Below are 23,925 nucleotides of genomic sequence, written 5' to 3'. Positions count from 1 at the left end.
ATCTAGGATAATGAACACCTTTTATGCTAAGTGTGTGTGTGTGTGTGTGTGTGTGTGTGTGTGTGTGTGTGCATGCGCGTGTGTGTGTATGTTGGCAGGGTAACTGGAGATGGAACCCAGGGCCATTCTACCTCCAAACTACACCCCCAATCCTATTTTTATTCTGTATTTTAAAACAGATTTCAAAGGGCCTCACTAAGTAATTGAGGTTGTCCATGAACTACAATCCTCCTGTCTCAGCCTCCTAAATGCTGGGATTACAAGATGAATAGCTTTTTTGAAAAAAATTATTCATAAAAGATGAAAGGCATTCTAAGGGTTAAATACATAGCATAAGCAGTAATGATTTTAGAAATTAAGGAATATAGTTACAAGTAGGCAAAATGAGCCATAGAGATGCAGGGATCTGACTACTGAGAAATTAACCTTTCCTCATTCTTTTTTCTTTGTGTGCATGATACATCTTCTAAGAGGATCTTCTCAGACCCTTTATCCTGAAATGGGTCCTAAAGTAATTTTACTCTCAACCATATCACCCTGTCTCTTTCCTTCTGACTACTTCTCAAGTCTCTGAACTTTTTATATTAATTTAATAGCTTATTATCTATGCCTCTTGGTAGAATATTATTTCTACAAAAACTGGAGACTTTCTCTCTTGCTTACATTTTAATCCTAGGGACTCTCTTAGTATCTATTATATATATGACACTCATATCTCCTTAATCAAATCGATGCTGAAACCTTCAGTAGTTAAGCATATATTTAAAAGCTCTAAAGTAATGTTCAATGAGTTGTTCCAAATCTTTGCAGTCACTCATAGGTGGCTACATGAATGTTCTGTTTGTACGGGTTTTTTATTTTTGTTTCTGCTTTTTGCAAATTTTAATTTTTATTAAGTCAAATGTGACGTTTATTATATCTTGTTTCAGATTTAAGATAAATAATTTTATCTCTTTATTTTCTCCAAACTTCAAAGCTAACTTATGAGTGATCTACTGCAATACATATTTTTGGAAAATAATTCACTGTTTATAAGGACATTCCAAAAATTAGTTGTAATGCTAAGTAATGCTGTTAAGTAATGCTGTTAAGTAATGCGGCATAAAAATATCACACAAAGTTCAACATGGTAGAACGTTCTTTCACGTTCAGCTATGTGTTTTAATTTATTTCCAGAAAGCTAAAGATCCATTAACCATACCTTACAGGTGTTATATTAAGGCAGTTTGTTGTTTTAAAAAAGTTATTTATTTGGGGAAATTGCTATTATACATTTATTGATCTAACTTCCGTTTCCTTCAGGATTTCTTTATTACAAGATGGAGGACTCAAAATAGGTAATGTCACTAAGGCTGATGCTGGTAGCTACACCTGTACTGCAGAAAACCAGTTTGGAAAAGCAAATGGCACAACACACTTGGTTGTTACAGGTGGGCATATTCTGATTTGCTTACCTGGGCATAGATTTTATGACACATTATTATGGCTAATGAGACTGTATGTTCTTTGCACAAAATGCAAAAGAGCTTGTATGTGAGCTTGTGTAATTTTAACAAGTGATGGGCCAGGGAACACTACTTAATATTTCTTTAGTACAGCACAGTGTACCTCATGGTACATATTAATTAGTGTTGGGATAACAAACAATAAAAATTACAAATAGCATATGCTGTCAATCCTTTTATTTTATGCTCTCCTATTATGTCAGATCTTTGGGATACACTTTTGCTTTTCCATTATAGTTTGTCTTTTTTAGGAATGTTTTAGCTCATGAAATAACCCTCCATATCATAGGACAGGTGGATCAAGAGGACAAGAGCCTGACAGTACAGGGCTAAAAAGGCAATTTAATTAAATGATTGCAGATTATATTAAGGAATGAATCTTTTTGTTATTATTCTAGTGCATTGCAAGCATATATTTTAATAATATTCAATGTGATAGAAATATACATGCAAAAAGCTCTTAGTGTATTTTCCTTTACATTCCATCCTGAGGATGACACATACTGCAAAGCCATGGAGAATGGCACTGGGAAAATGGGATAAAACTAAGTTTAACTTATTAGATATGGAAGTCTGTATTGATAACAGAGAATAAGGATGTGCAGATGGCACATTTGCAGTAGCAGAAATAGATATCAATTAATATTCTAATGTAGGGTCCTATTCTAAAACATTTTAATATAGGCACCTAATCTAAGCATCATTTATTTAGCCTTTCAAATCCCTGAAACATCAAAGGTTTGAATATATTTTCATCTTTATAGTAAAATATTTGTCCATTACTGGGAGTTGGTGAAAACACAGAAGTTTTGGTCTCTACCACTGTATTTCGCAAAACAAACCACATTGAAATGGAGTTTGGGATTTCCAAACTCCAATAAATTGTTGTTTATTGGTATGCTCTCATTTGCAAATGACCTTGTAGTATTCTCTCATTTGCAAATGACCCTAAATTTTAAACTCTTATATATTTTGTAAACTCTAATATCTTAATTTCTTTAACAAAAAATTGTGGATCCAGTGAAATACAGTTCTACATCAACATGTCTATTTTAGCCTCAAAGCATTTTAATTACATAAATGCATGTGCATACCTAAGGACATGCTAACATACACACCATAAGTAGATGAGTAATCTTTCTGTACAAATGTTTGTATCACAACAGAAATGCTAACGTTGTACTTATCATTTTCTCCAATAGAACCAACAAGGATAACTTTGGCGCCATCTAACATGGATGTGTCAGTGGGCGAGAGCGTCATTTTGCCCTGCCAGGTGCAGCATGACCCACTACTAGACATTATGTTTACCTGGTACTTCAATGGGGTCCTGGCAGATTTTAAGAAAGATGGATCTCACTTTGAGAAAGTTGGTGGGGTAAGTTATGGCACTTTTCTCTTGCTTTTTCTATTGTGTGTGTCTTTGACATATCACCTGCTTAAAAAAAAAAAAAAAAAAAACTGGCACATAGGCGATGCTCTTGAAATGTCTGTTCAGTGAGTGAACCTGGTCTCTCAGTTCTGTTTTAATATAATTTTGTTTTTTTAATTAATAGACACTGAACACACTTACTTCAACCTGTTATTTTAATTAAAATCGATACATGTTACATTTATATTAAGTTCTGTTCTTCATGACAGTTTTGTGGCTGATGCACCATGGAAGGAAAAGTCTTCTTATACAAATAATTACTTTCAACAGGATCGTATTTATGATGAAGTAGGAGTCTCTTACATTTGCTTAGAATTTCATCCAGGTGTTTTGTTCCAGTTATTAGTTCAGTGTAGGTGCTTTGTCCCAAGTAATTCTTGCCACTACACTGGACATTAGCATAAGATACTTTTTCTTACAGGAGCACAGAATGAGGATTTGAAAATACTTTTAAATTTTTCAGTCACTGAGAATTAGTGGGAATTCAATCCCAGTTCTGTGTGTCTCCCCGCAACCCAAACCTTCTCCAATGCTCAGTTCCATTGTATCTTCTCATTTACAATGGTTCCATATTCGAAAAATTTAAGGACTTCAAGGAAAAATGAATACTTGGAGAATGGTTGAGAAGAAGCTCAGTGTTAGACAGCCACCGGAACTGGCAGTCAGGTCACCTCTGGGTGCGTATATGTGAATCCAAAAGAGAAAGCCAATCTTTTTAAAGACTTGTTGCATTTGCCTCAGGGCTAGCTTCATACTGTATGGCAAGATGTCAAGCCTGGATTCTGGGGGTACTCAGAAGCAGAAAACTAAGCTCGACTGTATGTTCAGCAAGGCTTTCTTATTAAATAGATGTTCATGGATATGTAGGTATAGTAATGTATTAAGATTACATGCAGCTTAAAGTAATCATGCCCTTGCAAAAATTCTAATGCTCAGTGCCTCAGAATGTGACCTTCTTTGGAAATAGGGTCCCTATAGAATCATTAGTTAAATTAAGATGAGGTCACTCTGGTGAAGGGTGGCCTTTACTCAATGTAGCTGGTGTCCTTATAAAAGGAAGGCAATTTGGACACAGAGACACTGAGAAGAGAACACAGAAACAGAGGAGAGGGGGTTGGGTGATGTATCATAACGGAGTGATGCCATCACCAGCCAAGGAAAGCCTAGGGCTACCAAAAGCTGGGCAAGGCAAGGCGGAAGCCCCGCTTGGAACTTCTAAAGTGTGAGGGGCTCTAGCAACACCTCAGCTTCGGGCTTCTGTTCCCAGGATCCCGAGAAGATGCATGTCTGTGGTTTCAAGCCACTCACTTGTTACTTTTTTATGTCAATCCAAGAAAGCTAATGTGGAGAGGAGGAAGAATTGTTAAAGAAAATAGAAAGTTGAGATGTTATATACATAGCTATAGTTAAGTATAGTTTTAGTACTGTCTGTTTTCTTTTATTAGTTTTAGAAATACTGGCTTTCTGGTTGTACTTCTTGATTCAAGGCTTTGAGAATATTGTCAATTGCTACAAACCCGTAGCATTTTTTAATAATTTCTTTTATTGCTTTTTAAAAAGAGTATTACTGGTTTATTCTGTCGCCATGGGAACTGGCTCTACACTCTATACCCAGAGCCTCAGGCAACTCCACCTTCCTGGGCAGAGGCTTGGAAGGGATGAAAGGCTGGAATGTTCCTTCTGTGAATACCCTTTATGCAGCCCAGAAAGTGGTTCTCCTCTAACCCAAGACTTTATTCTAATTTTTATTTTGAAATAAATCATTTCAAAACCTGGCCCTATGGCAAACAGCTATAATCCCAGTACTTGAGGCTGAGACAGGAAAATTTCAGATTCAAAGCCAGCCTCAGAAACTTAGAAAAGCCCTCAGTAATTTAACTAGAACTTGTTTCAAGATTAAAAAGTATTAAAAAGGGCTGGGAGCCAGGCCAAAAATATTCTTGAGGTGGGTATGGTGGTATGTACCAGTAATATCAGTACTTGGGAGGCTGTGACAAAAGGATCACATGTTCAAGGCCAGCCTCAGCAACTTAAGAGGCCCTGAGCAACATAGTGAGACCCTGTTTCAAAATAAAAAATAAAATAAAATAGTGAGGGTTGGGGATGTTGCTTGGAGGTATAATGCTGCTGGGTTCAATTCCTAGCCCCACAAAAATATAAAAAGAAATGGTCTGGGGTTATATATATCTCAAAGGTAGAATGCACTTGGGTTCAGTGTACAGTACCATTGTTTAAAAAAAATTCAATTAAAAATAAGAGTTACCTTAGTCTTATAATGTAGATCATTATATTTGTGATAAATCACCTGGGTCCTAAGATGTTGGTAATATTTCATCCACTACAATTACCCTCTGCCTTTGCTCATGTTAATAAACATGAACTGAAAGACTGACCATCCAAAGCAGTTTGACTCTAATATGCAACTCACAACCACAGAGAAATGCTCAAAGGCTGAACTAGATTGCTGCTTTCTATAAGAGAAACTTGTAGTTAAGGACATTCACGTTGCTAGTGTAATTGAACTCTCCTGATTTACATGGCACTGATGGGTTACGTGGACGGCATAAAGTCATCTCTGTAGAGAGTCAAGTGTCTGAAACGTGGAATTTTATGAATTAATGCCATCCCCGGCTGGTTCTGTTCTTTCTCTCGCATGCTAGTTCATGGCCTATGAATTTTTTTCATTGACTTGTGCCATTAGTAACTTAATATTCTCTCATCAGTACAAAACAGTAAGCCATAGAAGATGGCATTGCCCTTAAGCACAAGCAATTAACTAAATCTGTTTTCTGTTGCATGAAAAGAGAATTATAGAACAGCTCTTGTCCTCTGATTCTGCACTCATTGAAGCATGCACATTAATATTTAGTTTGCTTGTCTTCTTTTCTAGTATATTCATAGATGTAGTCCTTATTTTCAAAATCAGCAAGTGTGGTCCAAGAAACTCTAAGTGGAGAAGTTATCTAGGAAGATAGATAGTAAGAGCCGTGTTTTTGAAATGGGAAATATGTTATAGAAAATCCACCTCTTGCTTTTGAATAAATTTGGCCGGTTTTATTGGCATTATATTAGGGGACATAATACTCTATTGTTGTTGTTGTTGTTTTTACTGGGATTGAACCCAGGGGCATTCTACCTGTATGCTACACTTTCAGCCCTTTTTATTTTTTCGAAACAGAATCTCACTAGGTTGCTGATAGTCTTACTATGTTGCTAAGAATGGCCTCCAACATGAAATCATTCTGTCCCAGCCTCCCAAGTACTGGTGTTACAGCTGTGCACCACCACACCTAGCCCTTCTTTTCAAAAACAGCAAATGTGAGCCAAGAGGCTGGCAAATGGAGAAATCACTTGAGAAGGTGGATAGTAAGAGCCATGGTTTTGAAGTGGGAAGGGTGGTTCAAGTTATGCATATCCTATCACTTTGAACCAATTCAGCCAATTTTTATTAGGATGATACTAGGAGTCTTATATTCATTTATTTTTTTTCTGGATGCTGGTGATTGAACCCAGACACATTTTAAATCTCAGTGTACACCCCAGTCCTATTCTGTGTTTACATTGAAACAGTGTTTTGCTAAGTTGCTGAGGCTGGCATTGAGCCTGAGATCCTCCCATCTCAGCCTCCCAAGTACTGGGATTAAAAGTGTGCACCACCACACATAAATTCACTCGTTTTTTTAAAAAAACACATTCCTCACAGGAAAAAAATTCCTAAGCTCATAATGCTGCAGTGATTTAGAACAGATCTATTGGGCAGACATGAACATTGTACTAAAGAAGCTTGATACACCAGCCATAGGCTTCTGCAAGGTAACAATTATCCATTCAGAAAAGCTTATTACACCAAGAATTTAAAGCAGATTGGTACAAAGAAGAAGTTTGGGGCCAAAGACATAGAAGTGCTATAACTAAATCAGAAGTAGAAGGCTTCCACTTAAGTCCTCTGTTTGTCCAGAACATCTTCATAGACATAGTGCCCTGCAATATGGGAAGTGGGAATTTCTGTTTAGATGCACAAGAGTTCTGGGTGGTTTTTCTTATGCAGTGAACCCTGTGAGTACTCAGACCACCTAACTTTAGGTTTAATTTTTCCTCTCTTCACATAAGTTATTTCTACAAATATGCTTTTATGGGTGCGTTGTAGTCTCACATCATAATGTAGTTCAGAGTGATAGGGACACACACACACAGCACCGTTGACTCCATTCTCATTCTGTCCCATTCTTTCACTAATTCTCCTGCCTCTGGGCCACATCCATTGCTCCACTGGAGTTTCTCTTCCATTATCTTGCATCCTGATTATAACCAAGCTTTCACATATGAGAAAAAATATGTGACTCTTCATTTTCTGTGACTGGTTAATCTTAATATAATGTTCTCCAAGTCCATCATTTTCTTGGAAATGACATAATTTTGTTCTGTAGAGCTGAATGGAATTCCATTGAGTGTATATCACGTAATTCTGTAATCCATTCATCTGTTGATGGACCCTTACCCTGATTCCATAATTTGGCTGAATTAATATAGCAGAATTGTACTGCTATAAACATGGATATGCTACACATAAATTCTTCATATTTGCAGTGTCTTCTCCCTCCATGAGATCTTGCAAACTCTGGTCAATCCCTGGGATGCTAGTTCCTCTCCATTTTACTTATGTCTAGAGGTGTTTGTATAGAATTACCTATATTCAGGTAAGAATGTAGGCACCCACATACTAATAATTTTTTACATATGCACAGTTAGAAGCATATGTGTATGGTATGAATCAGCAGCGTGTATATGGTAGAATTCTATACTCGGTTTAACCAACTGCATTCATTCAGTTCAGGATGATGAAACAAAAAGAGACTGCAGTTTTATACAAGTGTAGTTCTTTATTTTCCCACCTTTAAATATACCTTATTTTCCAATGTTGGTAAAAGGGAAGTAATAGTCCAAAGTTTAAGAAAAATAAGAATATCATCTGCTGGTATCTAAATACTTGGGATCTAGCAATTTAAACCTGATTCCAGGAACACACAAGAAGTGTGTGTGTATGTGTGTGTGTGTGTGTGTGTGTGTGTGTGTGTGTGTGTGTGTGTTACTGGGAATGGAACTCACCCAGAGGCATTCTACCTCTGAGCCACACCTCCTATCTCATTTTTTATTTTGAAACAGGGTTTCAATAAGTTACTGAGGACCTCACTAAATTACCAAGGCTATGCTTGAACCTATGATCCTCCTGTCTCAGCCTCCCAAGTACTGGGATTAGAGGTATGAACCACCATGCCTGACTCAAGATTATTTTGGGGTTGCTTATTAATAAGATAAGTGTTAGACTTAGGATACACTACATGATCTGGTCATGCTGATGCATGCTTATGATGCCAGTACTTAGAAGACTGAGACAAGAGGATTGAAGGTTTGAGGCCAGTCTCAGCAAGTTAACAAGGCCCTCTACAACTTAGGGAGAATCTGTTTCAAAATTTGAAAAACAGGGCTGAGGGTATAGCTCAGAGGAGAACACTCCTGATTTCAATCTCTAGTACTAGGGGGAAAAAAAGAAAATGATTCATTTGATGATAAGAGATCACTGTAAACAGAAACATCTACACATAACACGGTAGGTATTCATTATGTATTGTAAGGGTGTTTGGATGTATATGCTTCAAGAAGTCTGTGTGGTGAAAGTATTTTAGAAATGAAGAATGTCTAAAAGCAGCCCATCCAGTTTTACAAATATTCTGTGGAATTGGGTGTGTGATGGATTGGAATGTGTGTGGATAAAAGTCACTTGAAACAGGAAGAGGTTTAGCAGTGACAGCCAATCTGCCATCCATGTAACTGGCTTCCTTCAGCGTGATTCATTCCCCATTCCAGTTACAGCCGCTACTCATGAGATTGACGCCTGATGTATTTCCCAGCTTGCAGTGGTAGGAAAAAATACCTTCGAAAGTAATCCTTTGTGTGCGATAATACGACATGAGTCCATGGACTAAATTTGTTTCAATGAATTATTTGGGTGAGAGAATGAAAAATTTAAAATGTGCAGTTTTTTATAATGCAAAACTATGAGCAAGATTATATGCAGAGTGTGTGTGTGTGTGTGTGTGTGTGTGTGTGTGTGTGTGTGTGGTGTACTGGGGACTGAAGCCAAGGACATTCATTCTCTGAAGTGTACCTCCAGCCCTTTTGTTGATCTTCTTTTCTTTTGAAATAGGGTCTCACTAGGTTGTTGAGGGTTTTCTTGAACTGTGTTCCTTCTGTCTGAGCCTCACAAGCACTATGATTACAGGCATACATAGCATACCTAGCTATACTTACATATGTCAGTATTTAGTGTAATAGTATAACTGTTAATGTGGTTTTATTTCAAATTCCTCTTGCAGATTGCTGCTGTATATTAAAGCAGTTGAATTTGGTATATTGATCTTACATCCAATATTGTCTATTAGTTCCAGAAATCTTCTTTTTGTTGTTGCTGAGTCTTTCAGATCTTCCACTTAAATGACCATGTCATCTGTAAACAAAGGTTTTTCTTTCTCAATCTTAATATAGTTAACTTTTTTTCTTGTCTTTTTTCATTACAAAGATTTTTGTAGGAGGATATCAGAAAGCAATGATAAGGAGGGCCATTCTTTTTTTTTAACACAATCTCAGCATATTTTTTTTTTTTTTTACCAGTAAGTGTGATATAAGCCAGGTGTAGTGGTACACACTTGTAATTGCAGGATCTGGGAGACTGAGACAGGAGGAGCACAGGTTCAAGGCTAATCTCAGCAACATTGCAAGACACTCAGAATCCTATCAACATCCCAGTTCCAAACAAAAAATAAAAAATAAAATGGGAGCTAGGCATGGTGGTCCCAGCATTCGGGAAGTGGAGACAGGAAAATTGGGGGTTCGTGGACAGCCTCATCTACCTTGTGAGGTTCTTTGCAACTCAGTGAAACCCTGTTTCAGAATTAAAGAAAATAGGGCTGGAGTATAGCTCAGAGGTAGAATGCCCCTGGATTTCCTCCCCAGTTCCTCAAAATAAGTAAATAAAATGAAGTGAAATAAAATAGGGATGGAGCTTGTAGGTAGAATACCCTTAGGTACATTCTCCAGGGCCAAAAAATAACAATAACAAAAACCAGAAAACAAAAAATGATATATGTTGTTATCAAGTTAAGGAAGTTCTTCTGTGTTACTAGTTTATCAAGTTTTATTGTTTTTTGTTTTATCATGACTGGATGCTGGATTTGGGCAAATACCATTTCTGTTTGCATCTATTATTATCATTTGATTTCTCTTCTTTAGTTTGTTGTCTGAGGGATTACACATTGATTGTTTTTTAAATGTTAAGCCACTTTTGCATACCTCACACAAAACCTACTTTGTCATTCTGTATATTTGTAAAAGTACACCGTTAGATTCAACTTGCTAATATCTTGCTATGGATTTTTGCATCTATACAAAACTATATACCAATTTTGGTATATAGTTTTATCTTGTAATGTCTTTGTCTGGTTTTGGTACTAGGGTACTGCCGAGCTCATAGAATGACTCAGGAAGTATTTTCCTCTGCCTCAGTCTTTTGGGAGAGATTGTAGAGAATTGACAGAATTTTTAATTGTTTGTTAGACTTCACCATTGAACCCATCTGGACCTGGCACTTTCTATTTTGGAAGATGATTAATTATTGATTGCCTTTCTTTGATAGATGTATAACTGATCAGATTGCCTGTTTCTTCTGTGAGTTTTGGAAGGTTGTACTTTTCAATGAACTGATCTACTTTACATAGGTTATCAAATTTATATAGAGAATTCTTTGTAATTTCCTTCCTTCTTTCCTTCCTTCCTTCCTTCCTTCCTTTCTTCCTTCCTTCGATTGAATGCAGTGTTTCATGAATGCCAGACAAGTAATAATAATTCTTCATTGTTCTTTTAATGTCCATGGCACTTTTTTGTGATATCCTCTCTTTCATTTTTGATAGTAGTAATTTTTGCATTTTCTTTTTTCCTTATGTAGCCTAGCTAGATGTTTATTGATTTTACTGATCTTTTCAAAGAGCCAGCTTTCGGGTTTGTTGATTTCCTCTATTGACTTCCTGTTTTCAATTTCGCTGGGCTTTGCTGTAATGTTCATTTCTTTTACTCTGCTTGCTTTGGATTTAGTTTGCCCTCCTTTTTTCCAGTTCTTTAGGATGGAAGCTTAGATGATTGATCATAGATTTTTCCACTTTTCTAATATATATACTCTATGCTGTTTCCCTCTATACACCATCTTCACTGCATCTCACAAATGCTGTTATATTTTCATTTGCATTTATTTCAGAACATTTTTATAATTTCACTTGAAATTTCTTCATTAACCCATGCACATGTTGAAATATGTTGTTTAATCTTAGATAATTGGGGTATTTTTCATCTTTTATTCTATTACTGAATCTTAAATTAATTACATTTTAGTCTCAGGCATGTGTTTTTTTTTTGTGGCCCCAAATGTGGTCTGTCTTGGTGAATGTCACATTTGAGCTTTAGAAAAAAAAATACATCATTTTCAGTTGCCAGATGCAGTAGTCTGTAGTTACTGTTCTACTGTTCTATCTGTTTTACAGGCGTACACCAGCACACATCGCTGATGCTACTTAAAATTCAACTAAGTCCTTTCTAAATTTTTGCCTGCTGAATCTGTCCAATCTGACAGAGGCGTGTGTAGGTCTACAAACATAATAGCACGTTTATTTGTTTTACATAGTAGTTGTCGTCATCTTTTGTTTTACATATATTTATGTTCTGTTGTTAGGCACTTACACATTAGGAATTGTTATATGTGCTTGCAGTATTGAGCTTTTATCATTGTTGGTCCTAAATAACATTCTTTAGTCCTAATAACATTCCATGTTCTCTCTGTTAACTTTTCTAAAGCCTGCTCTGTATGAAATTAAAATAGCTGCGCTCTCTCTCTCTCTCTCTCTCTCTCTCTCTCTCTCTCTCTCTCTCTCTCTCTCTCTCTCTCTCTCTCTCTCTCTCTTCTTTCTTTCTTTCTTTCCTTGTGTGTATAGGGGATTGAATATGGGGGCATTCTAATTGTGAGCTACACCCCAGCCTATTTTGTCTTTGAAACAAGATGTTCCTTACTAAGTTGCTGAGGTTTTTGCTAAATTGCTAACGTTGTCCTCAACCTGTGATCCCTCTGGCTCAGCCTCCCAAGAAGTAAGATTGCAGCCATACCCAGGCATACTAAGATTACCACCACACCCAGCTTCTGCTTCCTTTTGAATAGTGTTAGCATAGTATATCTTTCAGGACTCTTTTGCTTTTTCTTCTCTTTCTTTCTGTCTATAGAAAACGGGCTTCTTTTAGGAAGCGTATAATTGGGTGTTGTTTCTTAGCCACTCGTATTATCTCTGTCTTCTCACTGATACCTTTAGACTATTAATGGTCAAATTGATTACCCATATAATGCAGTTAACATCGTCTACCTTTCAGTTAATATCTGTCTTTCTTACTATTTTCTAAGAGATTGCTCCTGTTCTTTTTTTACTGTTTATTTTTGTATACTCCATCTGTCTTTTGTGCCACCACACTTGACTCTTCCTTACTTCTCTCCCTTTATTTTTTCCATGTTTCCTGTGATAGGAAGACTGTAGGTGGGGTGGATTGGGTATTTCCCTTCCCCAGGTACGGTAGGATCTAATCAAACCCCAGCAGGTTAGTTTCTGACAGGCCCATTTATTCCTAAAGGCAGACCACTTCTGATTAAAAACAGAACAGCCTGATATGTCCCTTTTCCCCAGGCTCCTGCCAAAACTATGATGGAATTTTCCTCCAGGTTTTACAGCAAGGACCTAGTAGTTCCCTCAACATGGAACTGAGATTATTGGAGCCTCCCAGTGTGGGGGGACCAGAGATGTCTACTTTGACCATCCAGTGATTTTCCAGTTACAGTTAAAATTTTTACCATGTCTTTGGAGGTTGCTTGTGGTTCTGCTCTGCTAAGTTATCAATCTGTATCGGCCCTATTGTTTCTAATTTTTAGGGCAGTATTTTCCCTGTGACCTTACTTCCCTGATACATCTATGTAAAGCTGCTAAATTTTTAGTTTGTTCCATTTTTCTGGCAAGTTCTAAGGTCCTTGTGTAAGGACTGGCAGCTAAAAGTCAGAGAAACTGGCTCATTCTTTAAGTAGGTAATCTTCCTTCTTATCCTAGAGTTATATTATTCTTGCTCTCTTACGTTTTTATGCTCCAGTTTCAAGAAGAAAATTATTTTACTTTGTAAAATGTAAATTTCACTTTACCCATTTAATTGGTCTACACATAAATAAACTAAGGAAGAATAAATAAATGGATTATTCTGAGTGATTTAAAAATTTAGTCTAAGCTTGGCATAGTGACACACACTTGTAATGCCAGTGCTCAGGAGGCAGAGACTGGAGGGTCACAGGTTCTAGCCTAGCCTCAGCAACTTAGTGAGGCCTTCTTCAACTTAGTAGACCCTGTTTCAAAAAATTTTTAAATAGTTCTTGGGTGTAGCTCAGAGGTAGAATGCAAATTGGTTCAATCTCCAACACCCCTTCACAAATACACATTAATAATAATAATAATAATAATAATAATAATAATAATAATAAATGGGTCATTTTAAGTAGTTGGGTTCTAAAAATTATTACTAGAAAAAAATTTATACCAATTTTAAATCATGGGTTTTTATCAGAAAAATAGTCTATTGATAGCCATATTGAATATCAAACCTAGTATTGCCTATTTTATCTTTCTCAATATGACTTTGAGTTTTAAAATATCTGTACTTTTGAAATATCTGGAAAATGTTAGAATACAATAGACTGTGATTGTATTAAAAATAGTGTGATCTTTTTTGTAATAGCTCTGCTGTGAGAGGATAACATTATATTCTCTTTGAGCCCTGGAAAGTCCTTTCTCTTGTCCCATGTATATAAAATCAAGGGTGTTCAGTCTAGAGTTTCACTTTAAAAAAAAAATCAATTCCAGATTTCAGGCACAGTCATCTTATAACATTCCACAAGGATGAGTCTTAGTGAATAATCCCAGATCACAATTCTGCCCTGCTCACATTTCCTGAGACATGCAGAGGGCATGGGAACCTGTCCATACAGTCCAGGGGGTTAGCTACTATACTGTACTAGCAATATGGTAGGAACAGACGGGACCTGGAGACATATGGAAGATTTCATTTTTAAAAGGTGAAGGCAATGTGTGGGCGCAATGGACCTGTAATTTCAGTTCTTGATAGGCTGAGACAGGAATATCACAGGTTCGAGGCCAGCCCTATAACTTTGCAAAACTGTTTTAGAATTGAAAAAAATTAAGGGCTGGGGTATAGTTTGGAGGTGGAACACTCCTAAATTTAATCCCTATTATCAAAATGGTATCAGTGACATCATCATACTACTAATGACTTGTCCATACTGTGCCCCAGTGTAGACAAAATATCGTGTTATAAAATTCTGTATCTGTGTTGAAAAATAAATATTGGTATATATTTTTCTTATAATTATCATGATCTGGTTTTGGAATTAGAGTACAGCTAATATTTCCTCTTCCTTTATCTTTTTTTTTTTTTTTTTTGGTGGTACTGGGGTTCCTGGAAGCCCTTCTACCTCCGGGCTACACTCCCGGACCTATTTTATATTTTTGAAACAGGGTCTCTTACACCAGCGCAGCTGGTTTCGAACCTGCGCGGATATTTTCAGAACACTAGTCTGTGTTTTACTTTTCTAGGAATGGAATCTCAAAAATGGAGCCTCCTGTCTCCGCCTCCCAAGCCCGGGGATTACAAGCGTGCGTCACCATGTCCGGCTTCCTTTATCTTTTGAAAGAGATGGTAGGCAATCTCTGGTAGCCCTGGAGTAGACACACCATTCTTATCAATATGACTTTGACATTTCTCTTTTTTGAATAGTAAAGCCCATTCCTCTCCCCTCAAAACCTAATAGACCCTTTTAAAACTTCCTTGCCCAATGGAGAGCCACACGAGTGGTCTCTGTGATTTCTGAGGCTATTTCATAAAAACGCATGGCATACTACTGCATTCCATGGACACAAGTGTTTAGGGAATTCAACCACTGTCTTATGAGTTACGCAAAGTAGACTGTGCTTAAAGTTACCTTGAGATAAATCAGGGTCCCCGGCATAAGGTCTTGTGAAGCTTTCAGCCAGTGCCAACTTTCCAGGCACACGAAGGACTTTGCCAGTCCTGAATATCCACCCCAGCCAGTGAGAGAAGCAGCAGGGAGGAATTGTCTTCCATGATCACCTCTATTCCTGAGCAGAATAAGTAATCATTTGCTGAAGACACTAAGTTTTAGGATCAGCTATTAAATAGGAATATTAGCTAGTAAACCTAAGATATTAAGCACAAGTTGAGCAAGTTATTAAGAGACAGCGGCTTTTTATTTATTTATTTGTATCAATAGGTCCCTTTTCTTCTATGTAACAATTATATCATTCTTTAAAAGACAAATCTAAGCACAGTGGTGGAGGCGCACGCTTGTTATCCCTGCGCTTGGGAGGCTGAGACAGGAGGATCACATAGGTTTGAAGCCAGCCTCAGCTATTTAGTGAGGCTCTCAGCAACTTAGTGAGACCCTGTTTCCAAATAAAATATAAAATAGGTCTGGGAGTATAGCCCGGAGGTAGAAAAGCCCCTGGATTCCACCCCTAGGACCACCAAAAGAAAAAAAAAGACGAATCTACTTTCTGTATATTCGTATATTCTTTATACAGGCAGGATAAGGGTAGAAACAAAAGTTAAACAGATTTTATCTAGGAGTTAAATTTTCTTCAGGGTAAGCTCGATTGACTTGAGAACTTGAGATACTTTCATTTCATATAAAAACTGTCACACCAGTCAAGAGTAATCTTAGAAAATAATATGGCTTGATTACTTGTAAGTTCTTATAGGTATCTATAGCAGTGCATCTCTGTGTTGAGTTATTCCGATGACGATTTTTAAAATTATGATGAGCATATCAAGGCAATGCAATGGCATGTCAAGGAAGTTAACCCTGTGCTTGACACACACTACCTGATTGATAATCCTAGTTGTGTGACTTCCCTCCCAAGATGGAAGTATATAGGAGCACTTTTCCCAGCCTATGAGCATGGCAACATATGAAAACATATTGGTTCTTTAATTAATTAATAATTTTGTAGTGCTGGGTATTGATCCCAGAGGCATTCTACCTCCAAGCTATTTCCAGTCCCATTTTTATTTTTATTAGTAAAACGGGACTCACGAAGTTGCTGAGATCCTCACTGAGTTGCTTAGGCTGGCTTTGAACCTGTAATCCTTCCGTCTCAGTCTCTCAAGTACTGGGATGACTGGTATGACTCAGCTATGTATGCACTTATTAATTGTAAAATTTTAGAGTTCAGGGAAAAATTTTGGCAGTTATCTCAAGCCTTTTATTTCCAAGAGGAATGAAGATTATGCATGTAAAATTCCAGGAGATTTAATGATTATTTTACCCTACCTGCTTATTAGAGTCTCCTTGGGGGTCTTCTGTTTCAGTTCTTTCTGATTTAATTGTCCTGGAATATGGCATAGACATTTTTGGTGCTTTTTCTTTTTAAAAAATTCCTTACATGAATTTATAATATAGCCAGCAATGAAATCTAAGGGATTTAAAAAAATAAAACTGGAAAACATAGTAGTTTTTTTAATTGTGTTTCAAACCAGATACTCAATAAGTAGCATTAAATAATATAGCATAGAATAATAAAGTTCTTCTACTTTTAATCTTATTTCAATCATTTAGGTTGAATCAAGGAGACTGGCTAAGGATGGTGTTAGATTTGTGATTAACAGAGTCTAATACTTGCTAATCTCCCATTTTAATTAACAGTGCAAAGGTCTCAGGCTTAGAGACTTAGATTGTATTCACCTACCATCCACTTACATTATCTTGGATTCTGTCCATCTTTATACTTTTCTATTCACTGTAATTGCTTCAGCAGTTAACTATTATTTTGGTGAGCAGATTCACATTGAAGATAAAAGTATACACTTTCCAAGCCAGGTGTGCTAGCACACACCTGTAACCCCAGTACTTGGGAGAGTAAGACAGGGGATCACATGGTTAAAACCAGCCTCCAAGGCATAGTGAGACTCAGCAACCTAGGGAGACCATTTCAAAATAAAAAGTATAAAAGGGCTGGAGGTGTGGCCAGAAGTAGAATCCCTCTTCATTTAATCCCTAGCACTACACACACACACACACACACACACACACACACACACACACGCACAAAAGTATACACCTTCCATGTCAATTTCTGTATTAGTTTAAGAAACTTAATCAGTTTAAGAAAAAAGAAGCAAATAATAGGGCATATGGTACTGGGATATGGCATAAACATTTTTTTGTGTGTTTGGTACTGAGGTTCCTGGAAGCCCTTCTACCTCCAGGATACACTCCCACAGGCTACACTCCCAGACCTATTTTTTAACTTTTTTATGTGGAAACAGGGTTTCTTAAGCCAGCGCAGCTGGCTCCGAACCAGCACGATCCTCCTCTCTCTGCCTCCCAAGCGCGGGGATTACAAGCGTGCGCCACCACGCCCGACAGGCATAAACATTTTTAAAGGTGTAGCCATAATAGCCAAAGTATATAGAAAACACATATTTATCATTTCTGGGAAAGTAAAGATGAGCCATTGTAAGATCACCAATTTCCAGTGAGCTCTATCAACACATCCCCCCACCTAGAAGAAAAAATAAATTCCAAGTTATTCATCTGAACTTGAAACACACTCACTCAAGAGTCTGCTCATGCTTCACACACAACCTGAAATATGCACACAGCACCTTCAGCCAAGCTTGTATGGTCTTTAATGTGTTGTTTCTTTAAAACGCTCTAGTGGGGGAATGCTGAGACACTCAATCCTGTAATGGGGCGATTATTCCAGCTGATTGATACCTAAGAAAAAACAAGCCAATTTGGATATTAACACATTGTAAATTGCCTGCTTCAAATGTCACCTGTCCAGACAACTCAGTTGACAGTTAAAAGTGTTTACAATGTCAGGGCCTGTTTCCATTCTTTGGAAGAGAACACATGTGTATAGAAGGTGACCCTGTACACTGCCACTTGGGATTGGTGGGGTAGGTTTCATTTTAATGGTCATAAGTGTAGAGGTGAGTTGTGTTACTGCCAGTTTTTCTGAGGACCTTCACAGGGAAAACACCAACCAGCTTCCAGAATGAACTTGTAGGTTTGTTTTCAAGGCACCTGGTTATGACAAACACACAGTGTCAGGATCAGGAAGACAATCCAGGGAAGGGATGAATGATTAATATTGGGAGCTCTGTAGCAATAAAAGGCCATATAAAGTGATAAAAAGGAAGCAGGTAGCCTTTTTATATTAACCGGAACACCTTTGGAAGGTTCAATGGTAACATATACATCTAGAATCTTTACTAGGGAATTTGATTTAGCTGATAATTTATTATAATCAAAGTTCATGCTACATTGGCAATATTCAAGAGGTTCTTCAAATGTCAAAGTTTGTTTTCTACCCTGATTCTTAGCATATGGCAGGCATCACAATGTACTTTCCACCTTCCTATAACTAGTAATGATCTTTCTAGTCAGTGTTCCACTCCTGGAGTGGGTTACATATCCACTACTGTTTTTCTTGCAACACAGAATGGTTTTTAAATTACATCACAAATTCCATTAACGCCATCACTGCATAAAATACAAGAAAAAATTTAATAAGATCTTCTATTTAATTTGAAGCACATTATATTTCCCCTTAACATTCATGCCAAAGATGATTTGGCTTACAAATCTATTTACCTCTCATACTAGCAACATGTTCTGACAATATAATTTTTTTTTTCTAGGAGAAACTTAAATGATTACATGAAACAACAATTGAGTAAGAAAGATTCTAGAAGCCAGGCATGGTGGTATTTGGTTGTAATCTCAGCCCTTGGGAGGATAAGATAGGAGGTTACAGCTTTGAGGCCAGCCCCAGCATTTTAGTGAGCCTCTCAGAAACCTAACAAGACCCTGTTTCAAAACAAAACAAAACAAAAAATTGACAAGTGTAAGCATATAGCTTGGAAGTAGAATCCCACTAGGTCAATCTCCAGTACCACAAAATAAATAAGTGAAGACACAGTAGGTCTATAATCCCAGTCCTTGGGAGGCTGAGACAGGAGGATCATAGATTTGAAGCCATCCTCGGTGACATAGTGAGGCTCTCAGCAACTTACTGACACTCTGTTTTCAAATAAGATAAAATAGGGATAGGAGTGGAGCTCATAGATAAAATGCCCTTGGGATCAATTCCCAGTACCACAATACAAAAAAAAAAAATCTCTTTTACCCAGTTAGTCTAAAAGTACGCAAATAGGGTGTATTCATTCGAGTCACCCCTCCATGCCACTCTGGCATGGGGCTGCATTTCTATTTTCTGTATTTCTATCTTTCTAATAAACTTCTTTAAATCTTAAAAAAATAAAAGTAAGCAAATAAAGGTAGAGAAGAATACATCCTCTTGCCAATGCCTCAGTGTCATTTAATAGTAATATTTCTTCACTGGAAATAAGAAGTTTCTATCGAAATGATGATCATCCTCTTGTGAGCATATGGAACTCATAAAACACGAAAAGTTTGTAAAGGTCAGCAAGCAGGGAAGGTTTTGTCATGGAGATAGGTTTCTAAATAACCCTGAGGAGAAAGAGAGCAAGGGAGGGAGGGCAGGAGGAAAAGATGCTCAACTTGATGAAAGCAACATGTGCAAAATTAACAGTTGCTGGATTAGCATTTAATTACAGACATCCATCACCTCACATGGGCTTTCTCCCAATACTCAAGGAATTCCATCTGATCCACCCAGCAGAGAATATGGAGCCCATTAAGAATCCCAAGGATAGGGAATAGTACTGAAGGAGTTGCCCTGTGGGTGATTTTATAATGTTTCCAAAAAACAAGATAGCAGAGTCCCTCTCTTGATAGAATCTAGCAAAAATCAAGAGTAAAACACTTTCTTTTAATAAGTTAAATAGTGCCTCTTCCCAGACATCAACTAATGATTATTTTCTCTCTCTCTCTCTCTCTCTCTCTCTCTCTCTCTCTCTCTCTCTCTCTCTCTCTCTCTCTCGTCTACATCCTTTCTTCTTGCCTCCCTATCTCCTTTCCTTCCTTCCAGTACTGAGGATTAAATACAGCATATTCTACCCCTCAGCTATACTCCAGAGATATTTTATTTTTTAGTTTGAAACACAGTCTCAGTAAGTTGCTGAGAGTGTCACTAAGTTGATGAGGCTGGCCTGGAACCTGCAATTCTCTTGTCCAAGCCTCCTGAGTACTAGGTTGACAAGCGTCCATCATCATGCCGAGCTCTGATGATTATTTTCAAAGGGCTTTGTTCTCCAAATTATTTTATTTGGATTCATATTTTTATAAATGCATGAAACTGACCCTTAGTCATTTTATGAATATGATTTTATGTCCTCTCTAAACAGGCTCATTTATTTATTTATTTATTTATTTATTTATTTATTTATTTATTTTGGTCCTGGGGATAGAACCCAGGGGTATCGTACCTCCAAGATACACCTTTAGCTCTTTTTTTCCATATTTTTTTTATTTTTGAAACAGGGTCTCACTGAATTGCAAAGGGCCTCTCTAAATAGCTGAGGCTGCCTGCGAACTGTGATCCTCTGGTCTCAGCCTCCCGAATGCTGGGATTACAAGCGTGTGCCACCACGCCCGGCTAAACAGGCTCCTTTAAAATTTAAAGTCAAGCATTGAGGAATATATTTGCTCTGTTCATTGATACTGGGGGATGCTGACAAAGGTCTTTATGGAGAACTGTTACTGTAATGGTTTGAAATGTTTTACTTTTCTCTTATTGAGAACGTTTCGACTGACCGTTCCTACTTTCTGCAGCTCAGGAATTAAGTGGTGTCAGTCTCTCTAAGCTACAGTGTTTTCTGAACAGTGTTCCCACCCTGCTAATCCCCATATCCAGCCACATCTATCTCCCACTCGATACTTAAATGCTTCCTGCTTCTCAGGCAGGTAATTGTAGTGGGGTTGGAACCAGAGGAAGCAGCTGAGCTGGAGCTGAACAGTAGATATAAAAAGAAATGTCACTCAGGTAGAAGTAAATAGACTCGGAGACTATAATCGCTGCCCTCATTTACTTCTGAAACCATCAAAACTCAGGGGAAAGGTAGTCATTTTTCATCTACGGACATCTTTGTCTGCAGTCTTGTGTGTTTTTTTTTTAAAAAAAAAAACTTGGTTTTATTTCCATGCATTCTTTTATAGCCATCTCTGTCAACATCCACCTTGGTTTTCACTCAAAATACGAATCCCATCACTGAACTTTCCTTGGCAGTAGCTTTCAGGACTCTCTGTTTTAGAGATAATAGCATGTTCATTACCTGTTTCCCCAACAGAGTTCATCTGGTGATTTAATGATCAGAAACATTCAGCTGAAGCACAGTGGGAAGTATGTCTGCATGGTGCACACAGGGGTGGACAGCGTTTCCTCCGCGGCGGAACTCATCGTAAGAGGTAAACGTTCCTGCATCCTGCGATGGGTTTTCAGACTTCACATCCTCAAGCATCCCTTACTGGAGGAAAATCCAGGATGAGATCACACCTGAGCTTACGGATTATGATCTTGATTTGATTCCCCCTCTTATGCCAGAGGTGATGACAGGGACAGCCAGTGTTAATTCAGAGAAATAAAAATCTCAAGTCTGCCCTTCCCATCGCCAGCATGGTAATTGAGATTCCACAGCTGCTGCCAAACTGATGCGTGTTTGAGCACACCGTTAATTCAGCCGATGTGTTTAATATGAGAATGAATGGTGTGCGGCATCTGGCCACCTATAGAAGAAGCAGGAGTATTCAGAAATCCTGAGAGATGTTGCCAGCCTGAGCCACATCCATGGTACAAAAACAGTTACCAGACTGAATAATAGCACAAGACATCTCTTGATAGAAAACTAAACTAAGAACTGCAGAGGTGTACCAATATACTTAAGGGACATTCATCTCTCCAAAAGCAAAGGACAGCCAGGCATGGTGGTACACTTGAGCAGCTGAAACAAGACGGATGCAGGTTTGAGGACAGCCTCCGCAATTTAACGAGACTCTCAGGAACCTAACAAGACCCTGTTTCAAAACAAAGCAAAATAAATGAATAAATACATTAATTAATTAATTAAAAATAAAGGACATTGAAATCAGAAAGGTACGGGAATCCTGCTGACTAGAGCGTGAAAAAGGAGGTGCCTACCTGCAGTCTTATAGTAGTATAATTTTGGAATTTTTGCTCCACATTTAGACTTAAGATATAAGTATGAAAAAACAATAGTTGTATTTCCAGGTAACTGGGGCTTTTTCCCTAAGTGCTTTTGGAATTGAGCTGGAGGGTAGTGTTGAAGTGGTCTTATGACATATTCTTCATTTTGGTCCTAGAGGATGCCATTTATGGAATTGCTACCTGCTATTTTTAATCCTTGCCTTGCTTCCTTAGGTTCACCTGGACCACCAGAAAATGTTAGGGTGGATGAAATTACAGACACCACAGCCCAACTATCTTGGGAAGAAGGCACAGACAACCACAGCCCAGTCCTATCTTATGCTATCCAGGCTAGGACGCCCTTCTCTGTGGGCTGGCAAACCGCCACAACAGGTAAAAGTGGAGCGAGATGCCATCAATGTGTACCCATGATTGCGTGTCAGAGCCGGGGCTGCAGACACTCTCTCTCTAAACTGTTCCTCTTGTAGTGCCCGAGGTCATCGATGGGAAGACCCACACAGCTACAATAGTTGAATTAAACCCATGGGTGGAATATGAATTTCGGGTTGTTGCCAGTAACAAAATTGGAGGTGGAGAACCCAGTTTACCCTCAGAAAAAGTAAGAACTGAAGAGGCAGGTTAGTGCTTTTGTTTTGTCGTGGGTTCATAGGTTTCCCTAGGTGTGTTTCTCTGTTTCTGTTGGCTCTGGTCTCCAGGCCGGCAAAGGATCTATCTCAATAATCCACTGTCACATTATCTAACCTGTCTAATGGCAGAATCTCCTACATGGCATCTGTCAGAAGAAGCAGCACATGTAAATGATTCCAGTGCGGTGTGACATTTCCAGGATTTTTAGGCCATCATCAATGGTCATTAGTGCACGTTAAGTGAATATGTTTTTGTCACTTATGGTTATAATTACTATCTGACATAGTTACTCTGTTAGCGGGGGAAGTGCTGTTCTCATTTATAACAAGCATTGACAAATTGGTAAGATGATGACATTTGGGATTTCTGCCGCTAGAAAATCTCATTCTGTCACCGAGCTCATCCAATGAGCTCACAGGATTGATAAATAGTCTATTTTTGCCCCTCAAGTGTTAAAATAAAAAATAATTATTGTTCAGAATTTCCACATGAGACAACTATTATTATAAACCTAATTTTGCAATTCTAAAAATTTTCTAACATAGAAAGTTAGCAAGTATACGTAGCATACTGTTTTCCAGACAGCTCAGGGACCCAAAGACTTTCCTTTTCTGGATATATTAGTTAATATAAACTAAAATGATGTTTGAAATGGAGCTAGCATATCACAGTAGGAACTAAGCCAAAATGAAAGTCATGGGATATGTTTCGGTAGTTTTAATGATGCTGTTTACACATTAGTGTAAAACCGTGCAGACCACGTCTGTTCCAGGTTTGAGGAGAACTGGGGGAATCCTGCCTGCCATTATTGTGCTGTTTGTTTCTTCGGCAAGACACTTAGCATGTGCTCAGCACTTCGTACATATTGCAAATACAGCTGTGAGCGTGACAAAGACCTGCCCTCACTGCATTTACAATCTAGCTATGTCATAAGGTTTACAGAATATAAGTTATCAATGTAAGCATTGACAACTAATGCCTACGTAGGGTTCACAAAGAATACCTCCTCCCAGGATTTCAGGGTTTTTGTCTGCATCATTCTTACATCAAC

At 37.9% G+C, this 23,925-nt stretch overlaps 1 protein-coding gene across 1 annotated transcript in view; it reads left to right on the top strand.

The window, feature by feature from the left end:
• The window catches only part of CNTN3 (contactin 3), a gene marked incomplete at both ends in the record, with an annotated part of 208,780 nt that overhangs the window by 155,916 nt on the left and 28,939 nt on the right, over positions 1-23,925 (top strand). The window contains 5 exons of the mRNA XM_080718026.1: positions 1,303-1,430; positions 2,708-2,883; positions 21,373-21,490; positions 22,461-22,619; positions 22,715-22,864. Of these exons, the coding sequence (XP_080574152.1) occupies positions 1,303-1,430; positions 2,708-2,883; positions 21,373-21,490; positions 22,461-22,619; positions 22,715-22,864 (731 nt within the window). The remainder of the gene's footprint in view (positions 1-1,302; positions 1,431-2,707; positions 2,884-21,372; positions 21,491-22,460; positions 22,620-22,714; positions 22,865-23,925) is intronic.

The sequence above is a fragment of the Muscardinus avellanarius genome, assembly GCF_963383645.1.
Source record: "Muscardinus avellanarius genome assembly, chromosome: 22".
Classification (NCBI taxonomy): Eukaryota; Metazoa; Chordata; class Mammalia; order Rodentia; family Gliridae; genus Muscardinus; species Muscardinus avellanarius.
This window is presented reverse-complemented; position numbering and strand designations above follow the sequence as displayed.